The sequence below is a fragment of the Diuraphis noxia genome, unplaced genomic scaffold (genome assembly GCF_037042655.1).
Source record: "Diuraphis noxia isolate RWA-SAM2 unplaced genomic scaffold, SU_Dnox_SAM2 contig0001, whole genome shotgun sequence".
Classification (NCBI taxonomy): Eukaryota; Metazoa; Arthropoda; class Insecta; order Hemiptera; family Aphididae; genus Diuraphis; species Diuraphis noxia.
Window position 1 is genome coordinate 63,979,396 of NW_028301711.1, and position 14,453 is coordinate 63,993,848.

General features: G+C 29.6%; 1 protein-coding gene across 1 annotated transcript; it reads right to left on the bottom strand.

The window, feature by feature from the left end:
- Positions 1 to 263: 263 nt before the first annotated feature.
- On the bottom strand, positions 264 to 8,120 carry LOC107172174 (uncharacterized). The gene is made up of 4 exons (XM_089215956.1): positions 7,184 to 8,120; positions 4,116 to 4,295; positions 2,988 to 3,302; positions 264 to 1,057 (listed from the first exon to the last, which is right to left on the bottom strand). Exons 1-4 carry the CDS (start codon positions 7,649 to 7,651, stop codon positions 788 to 790), a joined length of 1,233 nt encoding a protein of 410 aa, XP_089072082.1. The 5' UTR covers positions 7,652 to 8,120; the 3' UTR covers positions 264 to 787.
- Between the last annotated feature and the right edge of the window lie 6,333 nt (positions 8,121 to 14,453).

Below are 14,453 nucleotides of genomic sequence, written 5' to 3' on the forward strand. Positions count from 1 at the left end.
TGGTAAGACATAAAGATAAATTCGAATTTCGAACATGGTTTTATTTAAAACCAGATGACCAAGCTATGATTATGGTACATAACTACATAATTAAAAGAGTATATTATAATATAATACATGTATTATGTATGTTTAAATTTCAATCCTTATTTTTAAATATGTCGTATTAGGTGCTTATAATAGGTTGAAAATTACCTAAGAAATTTAAATAAAATACACTTAAAAATTTAAAATGTCAAATTTTTTTTTTAATACATGTGAACTAGAAACACATCATTTGTAGACGGAAAGCATCGTGTTAAGCATTCCAAAATAAAGATACAATAATGCATTTAAACCTATGCCCTGATTCAGTTATCAATAAGCGTCGGTGTTAACAATAAAACTATGATATATCACCCAAAAATTGACACTTGTCATATATTTGGTGATATAATATTTTAAGATTATCGATAATACGGGTTGCTGGATCTATAGGTATTATACAGTCCATAAATAACAAAGTACCTATAATACATGGCATAGAAAATGACCCATGTCGGGAGGGGGATATCTCTTATAACTAAAAATGTCTTAGAAAATATCCTTTTATAATTTCACTCATTTAAACGGTTTAAAAGTTAAAAATTTAAATTTTATTTCAGTGTATATTATATACAGTATGCAATTTAAAAGAAAGAACTGAAACAAACATGTAACTAAATATACCTATATAATAACTTTTGTTCCAATTAATATATTAATATTAATTTTTTAGTTTATAAGAACAAAAGTTATTACATGGTTATTACATTTGTGAATTGTTTCCGTTACATTCTGTGTATGATTGATTTAAGTTCAATTCTACGTCATAATCGTATGTCTGTATGGACACTGTCTTGCAAGTAGAAAATTGTCTGACTGCGCCCTTGTTCAATAACCATTCAAAGTCGGTCGTGTCAAGAGACGTTGGTTGTCCTTCGGTGGTTACGTATTGATTTGCCTTATCCACGATCGTTCTAATTTCGTCAATCAATTTCTTGAAATAACTGCACTTCCACTCTCGCGATTCATTTTCCTAGACGAAACAGACTTAATAATATTGACAATGATAGATAATCGTATACATCCATAATATACTAAAAAATATGCAGCAGCGGTAACAGCAAACTGGTACAACTCAATAATGCTTCCCATAAAACGATAAAACGATTACCGAGTATATCAGTATATTGGTTATTTACATGCAGGTAATGACAAAGCTGACTCAATATAGCTAACGAACCTATAGGGCTATAGACGGGTACATTTAAAACCATGTATGCATTGACACCACTTTACCATGACATGATTTCAAAAATAAATGACAAAACCAGTGGAACAGTTGATAGCAAAAAATTATATTATGATATTCTTGGATTAATAAAAATAATAGTTTTATCTAATTGAAAATGATATACCCCAGTTATACCGTGAGTCGTGGTCTCAAAAAAAAAAAAAAAATAGATTTTTATAATAACATTATTGATAATGGGTTAATAACAATAAAAAATCAAAATATTTATGACGTCAATTTAGATTCTGACGACTTTATTTTTGGTGAATTTTAAGTTTAAATTATGACAAAATTGGATTTTAAAGCGTAAATAATAATGACTCTTGTTATAATGTTACGATTTAAAAAGTATAAATTTTTTTGTCTAATATTGATAAAATTCATCAAAATCGCGAATTAATTTTTAGATAATAATGTATACAATTTTTAATGTTAACAGCATAGCTTAAGAGGACGTGATACCCGCATGTGTTGTCTTCGTCTTACAAATGCGTAACATGGTACATTTTTCGCTCAGCAGAACACGTGTAGCTCCGTTAACTTAAAAATTAGAGTGAACTGACCTCTTATAAAATTTAAAGGTAAGATTATTATCTAGACAACCTCATATGATTTTTATTTTATATCAAATTTAAAGCGAGTTATGAGTATTTTAAAATTGTAAATTTTTCTGTGCATCTTAAAATACTCATAACTTCCTTTAAATTTAAATATAATAAAAAGCATATGAGATTGACTAGATAACAATCATACCTTTAAATTTTATAAGAGGTCAATTCACTCTAATTTTTAAGCAAACGGAGCTACATGTGTTCTGCTGAATGTAAAATTTACTATATAATGCACTTGTAAGACAGAGACAACACATGCGGGTATCACGTCCTCTTAAGCTTGAGAATTTAATATAAGGCGCATCGTACGTAATTCTTATCCAAGAATTTAAAAAATATTAAAAATACATAATATACCAATTGTAAATTATAATGTTTTCAATGTACCCTATAATCCAGGGGCAACTAAACAATCGTTCACGTTTGAAGGATCGTTATCTTGAGCGTTTTCAAAGTTTTAGTGGGCCTCATGAAGCTTTGCTAGAATTTATTATTATACAGTTCCATGCAAATTTTGGATTAACCTGTTTGTGTGAAATGGCGTTTATCAAATGAAAATTATAAAAGCTGAATACTAATTTACAGTTTATAATGAATATTTAAAACACCGTCTTCGATTAGTAATCAACATTCAGCAATTGTCTCCCAGGGTCAAGATTATAATCATTTGCCAATGACCAACCATATGCAATGACGTGATTCAACTCCAACTATAGTATGATATGAGTTTATTTCGAGATTAAATGTGAAACATTTCATTTTAATATAACTTTACATTTTAGTGTTGTTATATTTATACAAACATCTTGATTATTAATATTATAGTTTTATAGACTATTAAATAATAATTTTGTCATCGGGTTACTCATCAATGGAAAAATATATCTTAGTAAAACGTATAGGTTAGAATAAAAAAAAATTTTACAACCCCAGCAGTAAAACTAGTTAAGCTAAATTAATTGAAAACAATTTATGTATATAATATTAACGTATGTATGCCAATGGGCTTAGTTGCTGAAGCCTTAACTCCTAAAAAGAAAACCGATTACTAATACACTTACTGTTATGCAATGTTGTGTAATATCTTCTAATTGTTTTCTTTTTAGTTCAATGACGGATTCCATTTGATCCAACTCCTCAGGTGGTTCATGTTTTGAATTTTCTATCAGTGAGACGATTTTATTATTGCTATGTTCTTGATGAAGATGAACGCTTTCAGATGGTTTCTCCAGCACGACATTTTCTTTTTTCAACATTTTTTCCCTCATTTGCTCCATTTTCAATTTTTCAACTATTTTGGCTTGTTGTTTGTACAATTTGGCCAATTTTTGATCATTCCTTGGCGAGATGTATTTTTTTCTGTATTCGTCGAATTGCTGCGCAGGTATAACCGTGTTTTAGTTAACACAATTATGAGGAAAAAAACACGAAATCAAAACAAATATTATCTTTTTTTATTATCAGGACATCAGGTACCTAACTAAATATTAGGTAGTTTTTATGTTGCTTATATATTATATATACATATATTTAACGCAACACACTGAAATTGTCTATCGGCCGGTAAAGCGAATAATATCATCAGAAGTCAACGAAAAAATGTTTCAAATAAGCACAAGTGACAGGACTATAGACATGTAAAATATGTAACTATATGGCTCATTCTAAGTGTCTACAAACGATGGCAGTATGACACTGTTATAAACTATTTGAATGCGATGTTAAAATTCATTAATATGCGCGTAGGTACTAACGTTGAATAAACATCTATATAATTTAGTATAAATGTATTATATTATATATGATAGGTATACCGACAAAGTCTAAAATCCAGGTACCTAGTTATATTACTGGTTGAAAGTAGGATAAACTTACCGAACTCTGTTAAAAGTTTAAAATAATGTTGAATTTTGTTTTATTCGACTTTATTATGAGATTTTATTTGTGATTAAGTTTTACTATTATATTCATTAATAATTGTTAAATTTTTCTGACTGCATTATTCTTTTTCTGTTAAACTTTTACTGATGAGTATTACCTACGATTAGTAAATTTTAGCATCAACTACAATAAAACCTAAGACTTTACCTATAGTGATCGGGGTTTGTCAGTATATAGATCCAAATATTACTTAATGCGTATAATTTTATTATTTATAATTTCTAAAAGTATTGCATTCGAGTACATACCTCGACTAAGCTGTGGTATTCGTTTATGTTTTGTATCGTTTGCTGTTTGAGTTTATCAGATCTACCAATTAAAACTGTTTCGAAAAAGTTGCCAATATATCTCTCCAACTCTTCGGTGTATTTGTGCATCGAGCAAGCCAATATCTGCCTGTTGGCGTACATGCCTTCTTGTTGTTTTTGCTACAAAACCATCGTACAACATTATAGTTTATAATTATTATAAATATCACTATTTTAAATACACTATAGGTCACGGAGCGCAGAATTAAATATTAATTAGTGTAATATGTAGTGACAAACATTATTAGGTCCTTTGAAATAAAAAATTAGACCCATTCCTAAAAAAAAAATCTCTATTTACAATCATTAAGACGATGCTACCTGTAATGCGTTTATTTTCTCGGTCTTAAAAACGTAAGACATGGCAATTTTTCGTTCAATATTTTTAACAGTGCAGTGTTGTTTGTTTTGATATTATAGAGTAAATTAAGCTATTATTTAAGGACATTATCTGTGCTTAAACGTCGGTTTTTTGATTTCGAAGCAAGATACAGGCATTTTTAACTTTTGACATTTCATATACCACAAATCTTGTTTGAAAATGAAAATATCAAAATGTCGCATACACTTAAGCACATATAATATTCTTACCTAAAAGTTTGATAATAAGTCAATTCACCGTAATATAAAAAATAAAAGCACACAACTTAAACTACCTAGTGAAAGAATGTTGTACGTGTGTATAAGACGGAGACAACAAAGACAATAGTATAACGTCCTTTTAAAATATAAAATGTGGCTGTAGCCCATAAGCGCAAAATATGACCCAAACACAACCCCAAAAGCGCAAAAATAAATATCCCATGAGCGCAAAAAAAATTACCTTTTTAATAACCCATAAGCGCAAATTAATTTTATAAAAAAAAGTGTATTTTATTAAAATCATATAGTCAAAAACATATAATTAAAATCATACAGTTATTAATACTATGATATTCGTGATTATAAAATGTGTATTTAAAATTTAAATATAAAAATATATAAATAATTATAAAAATTGTATTTAATTTAATAGCAACAACTAATAGATGTTTTGTTTAAGATCAATGAAAAAATAAATAAATAGAAGTACCTTAATATTAAATTTGAAATTTGAAGCCCACTGTTTTTAAGTAATTCAATCTTGAAATATTTTTTATCGTAATTTGTTACGATGAAATTCGATAATACTAAATAAATTAAAATGAAATAATATTACAGCTATAATAATTTTAAAATGAAACCTCTAGTGTAACGGGTACAATATTGTATCAGGTAATACAATTTATTTTTGCGCTTTTATACCACTACTAAAGCACAGAAGTGCAAATTCGTTTTGCGCTTTTGGTTTATCGAAAAAAATTGATCTTTTGCGCTTTTGGGCTTCACCGTAAAATGTGTAAGTGACTTTTTGTGTAAAAAAAAAATTATTATTAACGAAAGATCCTAATATAATGTATAATAGTCGCTAGTTGTACTGGAGTTTCTATTTCGTCTATAATTTATAAGTCCTTCAGTACAAAAGTATATATCTATTATAATGCCATTTTTGAAAACGAGATTCTAAATTTATTAATATTGAGTGTTTTAAGAATAAGATCAAGAAGGCAATAATGGGCCTTTTACTGTCGTTAAAAAATTATGCAGGGTCGCCCTGTACGCACTCACACCAATGTAAAATTGAATTACAAATTTGATGATTTTTTTTATAGATATTATAAAAATTATTTATAAAAATAAAAAATAAAATATAAAGCGATTTATTCTAAGCATATTTACCCCCATTATTCCTAAAGTTGTGAATTTGTTGGATTTCTGATAAGTATTTGTACAACCAAATTTTGAAATACTTTGGTTTTACATAATTAATGGAGGACCATGGACGATATAAAAATTGTTTAACCACTTCTTTGTCCTGTAAATTATTAAACAGCTGATTGCTTAGAATATTTCAATCTTTTATACTTATTAGTCATTAGTTATTATACTTACACAGTTTTTTCAAATTATACCAAATTATTATAAAATTTGATAATAAGTTAATATTATTAATGCCAATAATTTCCAAATAATTATAATATCTTCTAAACCAGTTATCATGGACCTATAAATAATTAGTAAACAAAGTTAAATAACTAAAAATACTCGTTTGAATTTCCATTTACATAAATAGTTTTTTTTAAATTTGTCTGCTTAATAATTGACAGAAAAACGATTAGTTATTATTTAAAAAAGAAGAAAATTATAATTATTTCAAAATATGGACTTTAATTATACTTGAAAATGATAGAAATCATAATTTGAAAAATTCATTATTGAAAGAAAATGAGGACGAGTATGATCGGTGAATCATCTTTTTAGGTAAAGTATAACGACTCTTGGTAAATCGAAATATACATTTTTACAACAACGAAAATAACACTATTTTAGAAACGTGAATGTATTATATTAAGTAATAATTATATCAATATATTCAAAATTATAATTATAATTAAAACACAGGTCGATATTAGGGAAATAATACTGTTAAACGTTTATTCGACTGTCGTGAACCCACATAATGTGTTTTATCGACAGTGTATTATTCGTCGAAGCCATATTTTTCGATATTTTTTTAATTGATAGATATTTAAGTAATTAACAAATTATTTAAAACTTTAATTTGAATTATTAATTTTACACTTAAATACTATTATTATTATTATTTTTTTTTTGAACATTCTATGGCAACCAGCTAGTTATGTAATAATGCAACTTTTCACTGTTGAAAAATGTTTAATTTTATATATTTAAAAAAAAGCTCTGTTGAACTCTCTTCGGCGTTTTTAGTACGCTGCATGATTATATGATAATATTTTTGGGTGCGTAAAATACATGTGTGATATGAACGAAATTTTCAAAATATGAAATATAATGTCCGTCATTATTAATAGTATAGACTAATTATATAAGCGCCGAACCCGTCATTATTGCGATAGTTCTATAACTTATAAATCATATAAGTCGTCGAGTTGCGTACTGTCACCCACCTTGAGATTGCGAGCATTCTCCAACGCCCGAGTGATCTTGTCCAACATGTTGGTCTTGTTCTCTATCCTCTGTGTCGCGGTATCGAACCTGGTCCTGACGAAGTCCGCGTCCATCTTCAGTCGCGTCAACATCCGCTCGAACTGGTCCAGCCTGCTCTCGTACCGCGCGTCCACGACGGACCAGTGTCTGTTCACCTCGGCCGCCAGTCGCTGTTTCTCGGCCACCAGCCTGTCCATGGACTTCTGGCGTTCGGAGATCAGGCGGACGTTCTCGACGAGCACCATCTCGCGCCGTTCCCGGGTGCCGACGTAGTCAGCCTCGCATTCGTCCAGCGCATCCCTGGCCCGGCGGTGCTGGGTCCTGGCATCAGCCAACCGCCTGTTCAGTTGTACCAACTTGACGTCGTAATCTTCGCGGTATTCGACCGGCGCCTGCTCCGGCTTGGCCGCCCCCGGGGCCGATTTCATAATATTATCACTGTTGGATTGTAACGGGGGCGCGTGACACGAGAATTTAAGTTTTGTTTTTTTTCTTAGTTTTAAATTTTAGCTCGAAATATTTGATTGTTTACAGTTATCATAATAACATAATATGCGATGTTATATTTTGTACTAAACTTCGGTCTCCACGCAAAATCGCTGGTTCGCCTTTGGTTTGGGTCAGAATTGGACATATTTTTGTTCTGATGTTGTCAATCTCATATAGCTGCCTCCGTGTATAATATGTGGTAAAAGAGGTCACATTTTATAATTTTGTTTTTCGACTCTGAGCGGAGCGATGATAACAATATGTATTGATTTTACAACGATGGTGTGCGTGTGTTTTTGTTTTGTTTCTGGAAACAGTTTTTCTGGATGAAAAAATTCTTTGATTATCAAATTTGATAGAGGTCATCCCTGCAGGTGGCGAATCGGGTTTATACTTTAGTCAAAATTAAAAATTCTCAATAATTTTTGAAATAACCTGCGAGAATCAAAAAAACAACAAAATTTGTTGAAATGTTAAAATAAATGTTGGTAACATTGGTTACCAAAAATTTAGGCAATTTTCCCTTGGACCAATTTTAATTTTTATTGTATAAATGTCGATAAAAAAATTATCAAAATGTCAAAAATCTTAAAAATTTAATACAGAATTATTTCATAAGAAATTAAAATGTTCTTAAATAATTCGTCAAAATCATAAAAATTTATAAGATTTTTAATTTTTATATTGCTAGATCTTGAATATTTATTACAAGAGGTTCCTCATAAGTGGTTCATACTGAAATTTAAAAATCTAAAAATTATTATTTCCATGGTCGCTCATATCGTATACATGTATATAATGTATATACATATCAGACAAAGTAATATATGAAATCACATAAATTTAGACGAGAATTTTATAAATGCACAAGAAAGGTCTTATAAATAATGAATAATAAATGTTAAATACATCAAACTTTCTATAGAGGGACGTAACAATTTTATATTTTTGCAACAAACCACGCGTTTAATATTACAGATAAGACATCTCGCACACGTTCGTGGACATAACAATGATATGTAAATATTAGCACGAAACAACCAAATTGAAAAAAAAAACATCATAAACTGCGATCGTGTTTGGCAAGTAGCTCATTATAATCCTAACATAAAAAATAATTTAAAATACGGATGGTACTCTGTACCAACATCGAATCACTCACCAAGGCGCTGAGATGAATACGTATTATACTTTAATATTAGGCCATGTTATTATGTAAAATATGAAACGAATTTGATGGCTGTTATAGCCTGCTCTTTCACTAGTTTTTTTTATCATCGTTTTAAAACGTTTTTGTGAAAAAAAATTATATCGTGACTAACAGTTCCATAAAAATGTATTTATATAGTATGATAAAATTTGTAGTAAATAGATTTCGATAAATTACACTTACAATTTATCATGAATGTGATGAACCACCTCGTGTTTTAATAGTCTTGAAACCAAAAATGTTATCAAAAAAGCGATCTAAAAAACAAATATTAATAATATTGTCACGATTCATGAAACTACAAGTATACCCTACTTCGAATCCAATTTATATATATATTATATATATATATATAGTCAATAGTTAATATGATGTTCATTTTATCATAATAAACTGTTAATGTACTTAAGTAAAAAAAAAAATGTGGTTAGCTTATCAGGTAAGAAACATTACAATATTATAGAATTTTCAGAATAATGTACGAGTATAGGTTAAATACGATGGCGTTTAATCAAAACTGAAAATTAAATGTCATAATTTCACAACTAAAACTTCGAATCTCATTCGAAAATCTCGTCATTGAACTCTATTAATCATAATATTATAATATATTCGCATAATTTTAAAATGTATTATGTTAATAAAGTACCTTCATCACTACATCATACTACATAGATATTATGTCAGACAAGATAAAACATATGCTCTACTGCTCCAGTATAACAAACAGTTAAAATTATCATATTTTTAAATATTGTCTGGCGGAAAATATTATTAATGTATAATTTCGGAAAATAGAATTCGGCGGAGTTAAAATTCAGTTAAAACTAGGTTTTTGTACACACGCCTTTCTTAAAAATAAGATTTAAAGTCTTCAAACACGTCGTATATATATTACTGGGCCCCAGTGAGAAAACTTTTGAGTGATGGGCCGAGAAGTTCTTATTAGAAAATAGATTAAAATATAATAACAATAATAATTTATAATGGGATGATCTTCCCACTTATTTTGCCACTATTGGTACAGAGACATTGTGCCATCCATTTCTCCTCTGCCTTGGTTTGATAAATCTTAACTATCTCGCAAGAATATTTCCTCTTTCTCTCGCATCCGCTTCGGACACAACTTACTACCTTCGCACTCATTTAAGCTCGGCCAAAATGATTCCCCCCTTTGCACCCGCCATTTCACCCCCGCCACTTGCAATATCACTCACATCCTTTTTAACTGCCCATATATCTTCTTTCAACGCAAAAGCTTTCTCTCCTTAATTAATTTCCTAAATATTCTAGCTAATCCTCAATCTATCCTAATGGTTCTCACTAAGTTTCTTAAAAAAAATTTATAATTTAAGTCTTGGCTAAAATATTAATCAATTTACGTTTATGAAGTTGATTACTCAGATAGTAATAAGATATAACAAAAATACAATAATTCAAACAATAAGTAAGAAGAAAAAAAACATATAATTAATAAATATATACGATAACAGTAATAAAAGTATCAGAAAAAAGGAACTGAAAATATAGAAGTAAAGAAATAGAACCACAAATTGATATCTATAAAGTTTGTCGATTTATCATTATTCACTTTATCACTTTAGACTTCAATACTTTATATCATGCCGTTTAAGCCTATAACAACCAAAATGAAAACTTTTTTTGAATAATTAAAGTGAAAAATGCATAATACCAGTAGGTATTTTATTAATAAGGAAATGACATGTATCTAATTTAGAAATTTTTATGTAAAAAAAGTGAAACCTAAAATTAATAAAACAAGACGAAAATATAAGAGTTATTTTAGTTAAAATGTATTACTGTAAGTCAAATCATTTTTTAAACAGAAAAATTGTATTATTTAAATTTGAAGGCTAATAAAACAATAAGCTACAAAAATTTTAAAATTGACCTAGAATGTATAGGTACTAATTAGTATGCTCATAGGAAAGCCAGTATTACATGCAAGTACGTCTTCGGTCGATCGACAAATACATTCGTTTGATGTTTACCGATTTTTTTTGTCGATCGACGAAACGTGTCGACTGACCGATGTCCACCTAATGCTAATTAAAGGTCATCATCCGACTGAAATATTTCGCTTTGCTGTGAAACACTCTGCAGCAGTGACAAACTCGCACTGCTAAATATAATATTATACTTGGTAATAGTTATTAATCACGAGTATAAAAATAAAATTCAAAATCGTGCTATACAACGCCGGGCTGGGTGACTGAGTCATTAACGACGCTGCAACAGGTATCAAACATTCATGCCGGACTGCCGGAATTCCAAAGTGAAAGTAAATATTATTATTATAATTTATCATCGTATCGGACACCGCGGTTGGGATTTTCCTGTACTGCAAAATTGTTTAAAGGCCGACTGCAATATCGTTGCCAATAAATTATGAACACCATGAATTTACCAACACGTGTTGACGTCCGGTCAGCAATCATTTTACCTTCATAAAAAGATATTTTGCATAACAAAATAAATGTGTACGTACGCGTGGTGTCTAAAATCAGTAAAATCGGTCATCTCGATTTTTGGCGGGAGAGTGTTGTAAGCGAATCCATTTAAATCATAGCCATAGGCGTCAACCATAAAATTCGATTTGCATTAAATAATTAATTCACACAAATACCTAATATTTTAGTATTATTATATAATGATATACTGGTAAAACGAATTTTTTTTTCTTAGTAATCGATAAGAAATTAACAAGACTTATTTTAATATCGAACTCGCTATTAAAATGCTTTATATAAAGTATTTTAAAACAATATTATTAATAATAATAATTCCGCTCAGGATTTGTTGACTTTTATAAAAATGAATAACCTAATATTGAACTTTATCCATATGTAGACATAGCTCTAGGATGCTATTATGTACTCCATCTAGCAATTGTTCTGCAGAGAGATCATTTTCTGCTCTTAAAAGAGTCAAAAATTATCTACGGTCTACAATTGGAATAGAACGGTTAAACTTCTTAGCCATGCTCAATATAGAATCCAAGTTGACAAATGAGCTCCAATATGATGACATTATTGATGAATTTGCCAACCAACAGGCAAGAAAAAAATTGTAATTAAACTGTTTAATAAAATAAATAAAAATTGACTTATGTCGTTAAGTATTTGGTATGATTTTTTCATTGAATAAACCTTTTGAAACTGTATACTGTTAAATCCTATGGTAGGTCTGAGGTTGTAATGAGTAGCGACCAGAAGGGGGGGGGGCAATAAAATAATTTCGCCCCGGGGCGCTTATATTCTAAATGCGCCACATGATTATTATATGGATGCTTTTTATACAGAGAACGGTGATTGTATCACATGTGTTTAGAATAGTATCGAAAGGTATAAAAATATTCAACATTTTGTATTAACTAAAAATTATGTATTTCATTAAATAATGCAAAATAATGCTATTCACCTGAAACATTTTTGTCATGTATTTATTTTGTAAAAATAATAAAACAAATTTAACAAATTTAATTTAATTTAATTTTAGGAGTATAAATTTGATGTCTATACACCCGTGTAAAACAAAAAAAAGTTTTCAAAGATGTTAATTGACGGAATTTAATTAAAAATACCGGAAAATGAAAGTATGACCTTTGTGATAAAAAAAAAATGACTTAAAAAATGTAAAATATCAGTTTCATAAATGGATTTATTGTTAGTAGTTACATAATTCAAATCATGTAATTAAAACGCTACGTTTCACAATCACTAAAAAAATTTACTTTCTTAAAATTCACATCCCTGGTCCTTAGCAATAGTATAGGCCAGTAGACAGTAATAGATATGAATCTATCATATCAGTCTCAAATCCTAACACAACTATTACAATGACATATTCGACAACTATACGAACTGTATCTACAGCAGAACGGTAAGAGACGTACTCTTACTTGGCCGCCCAATATGAATTTTCAACTGGTTTGGTATTTTAAAACGTGATCAAGTATATAATTAAAAAATTCCAGAAATCAAAATTTTAAAAAAAAAAACAGGGCGGTTCATGATGAGTGAATTAATTGTGGGGGGGCTTAAAACCCCGCACAAAAACCGTTGCAACTCGTTTGCGCACATTTAAAATTTTTTACCAGAAAATCGAGAACTCGGTTCACATTCACACTCAAGTATATAGGTGTATTGCTACAGATTGTAATAAAAACTATTAAATATATCATTTCGGATTTTTCAAACCTAACTACCTTCAGTACAGTTTCAGTAGTTATGATTCAGTATAATATCGATAATTATAAATTTAAGTAAATGTCGTGTTTTAATGAGTAGATATTCAAATTTTAAATGTACTAATAAAAAACGTCCTGCGAGTGTTATTGTTAATAAATTAAACAAAATTATAAAAGTAACCGACACTCGTAATCATGAAGAAGTAGTAAGTAATATAAGATGAAAGTACAACAAATTTAGAACATAAATGATGTAAAATTGTTACGAAAATCAATGCATGAATCTAGAAAAAACATTATCAGCATTATCCTAAGTCTGTTAAAGTGAGAAGGAAAATGTATGTGTGCGCAAATGAGTTGTCGAGTTATGATACTAGGGATTTTCGTCACAGGTAGGTAGTCAAATTATACTATGTGCGCAATCGAGTTGTGTTTTTTTGCACAAATGAGTTGTAAAAAAGGCAAATGTGCGCAAACGGGTCGTAGCCCAAAAAAAATGTTGAAGTCACACCAAATATTTCCTAACTTAACTTCATGTGTATAATAATAGATTATATTAATACATATATCGAAACACGTGGATTTCAACCATTTTTTTTCTCTATGGTGGTTGCATGATTGGTGATAATAATATTCTATAAATATAGTTAATATCATATAAAACGCGCAGTGGCGAGCCGAGCTATTTAAACACAAGGAGCAAAGATTTTAGTCTATAGGTACCCACCCACCCACCCACCCAATATTTTATCAAACACACCAAAAATCAGATTATCTTGTTGCTTATTTATATTATAGGTAGTAGGACGTAGGTACATCATTACTACTAGTATATGCGTATATATGATCAATTGTAATACCCACCCGCCCAAAATTTGGAGGAGCAGCCGTTCCTTTAGACCCCCTTCACCACGCCACTGAAAATGCGTATGTCCAGTTATATAACACTTATCGTATACAATATGATGTTATATAATATAGCTCATTTGTTTAGCTGTTTTCGTACACGAACATTAATTTTTATGTCATGGGACATGGACATCCATAGGACATGTTAGAGGTGGGTACCTCCTATCATGATATCTAAATAACATCCATATTAGATCCCATTTGTTTTGTTGTGTGAGTGTGTCATTCATAATAAAATAATAATATTGTTCATGGCAAGTGCGTCATAGCTATAACAATAATAATATTATTATTATCGCATACACTCTACACAGTAGACTCACTAGACTACTCATTTGAACAGCGCCAGGAAAACTGTTCAAATAAAATATTAATATAATGAACATATTGCAGCTGCTGAGCACAAGCCCGC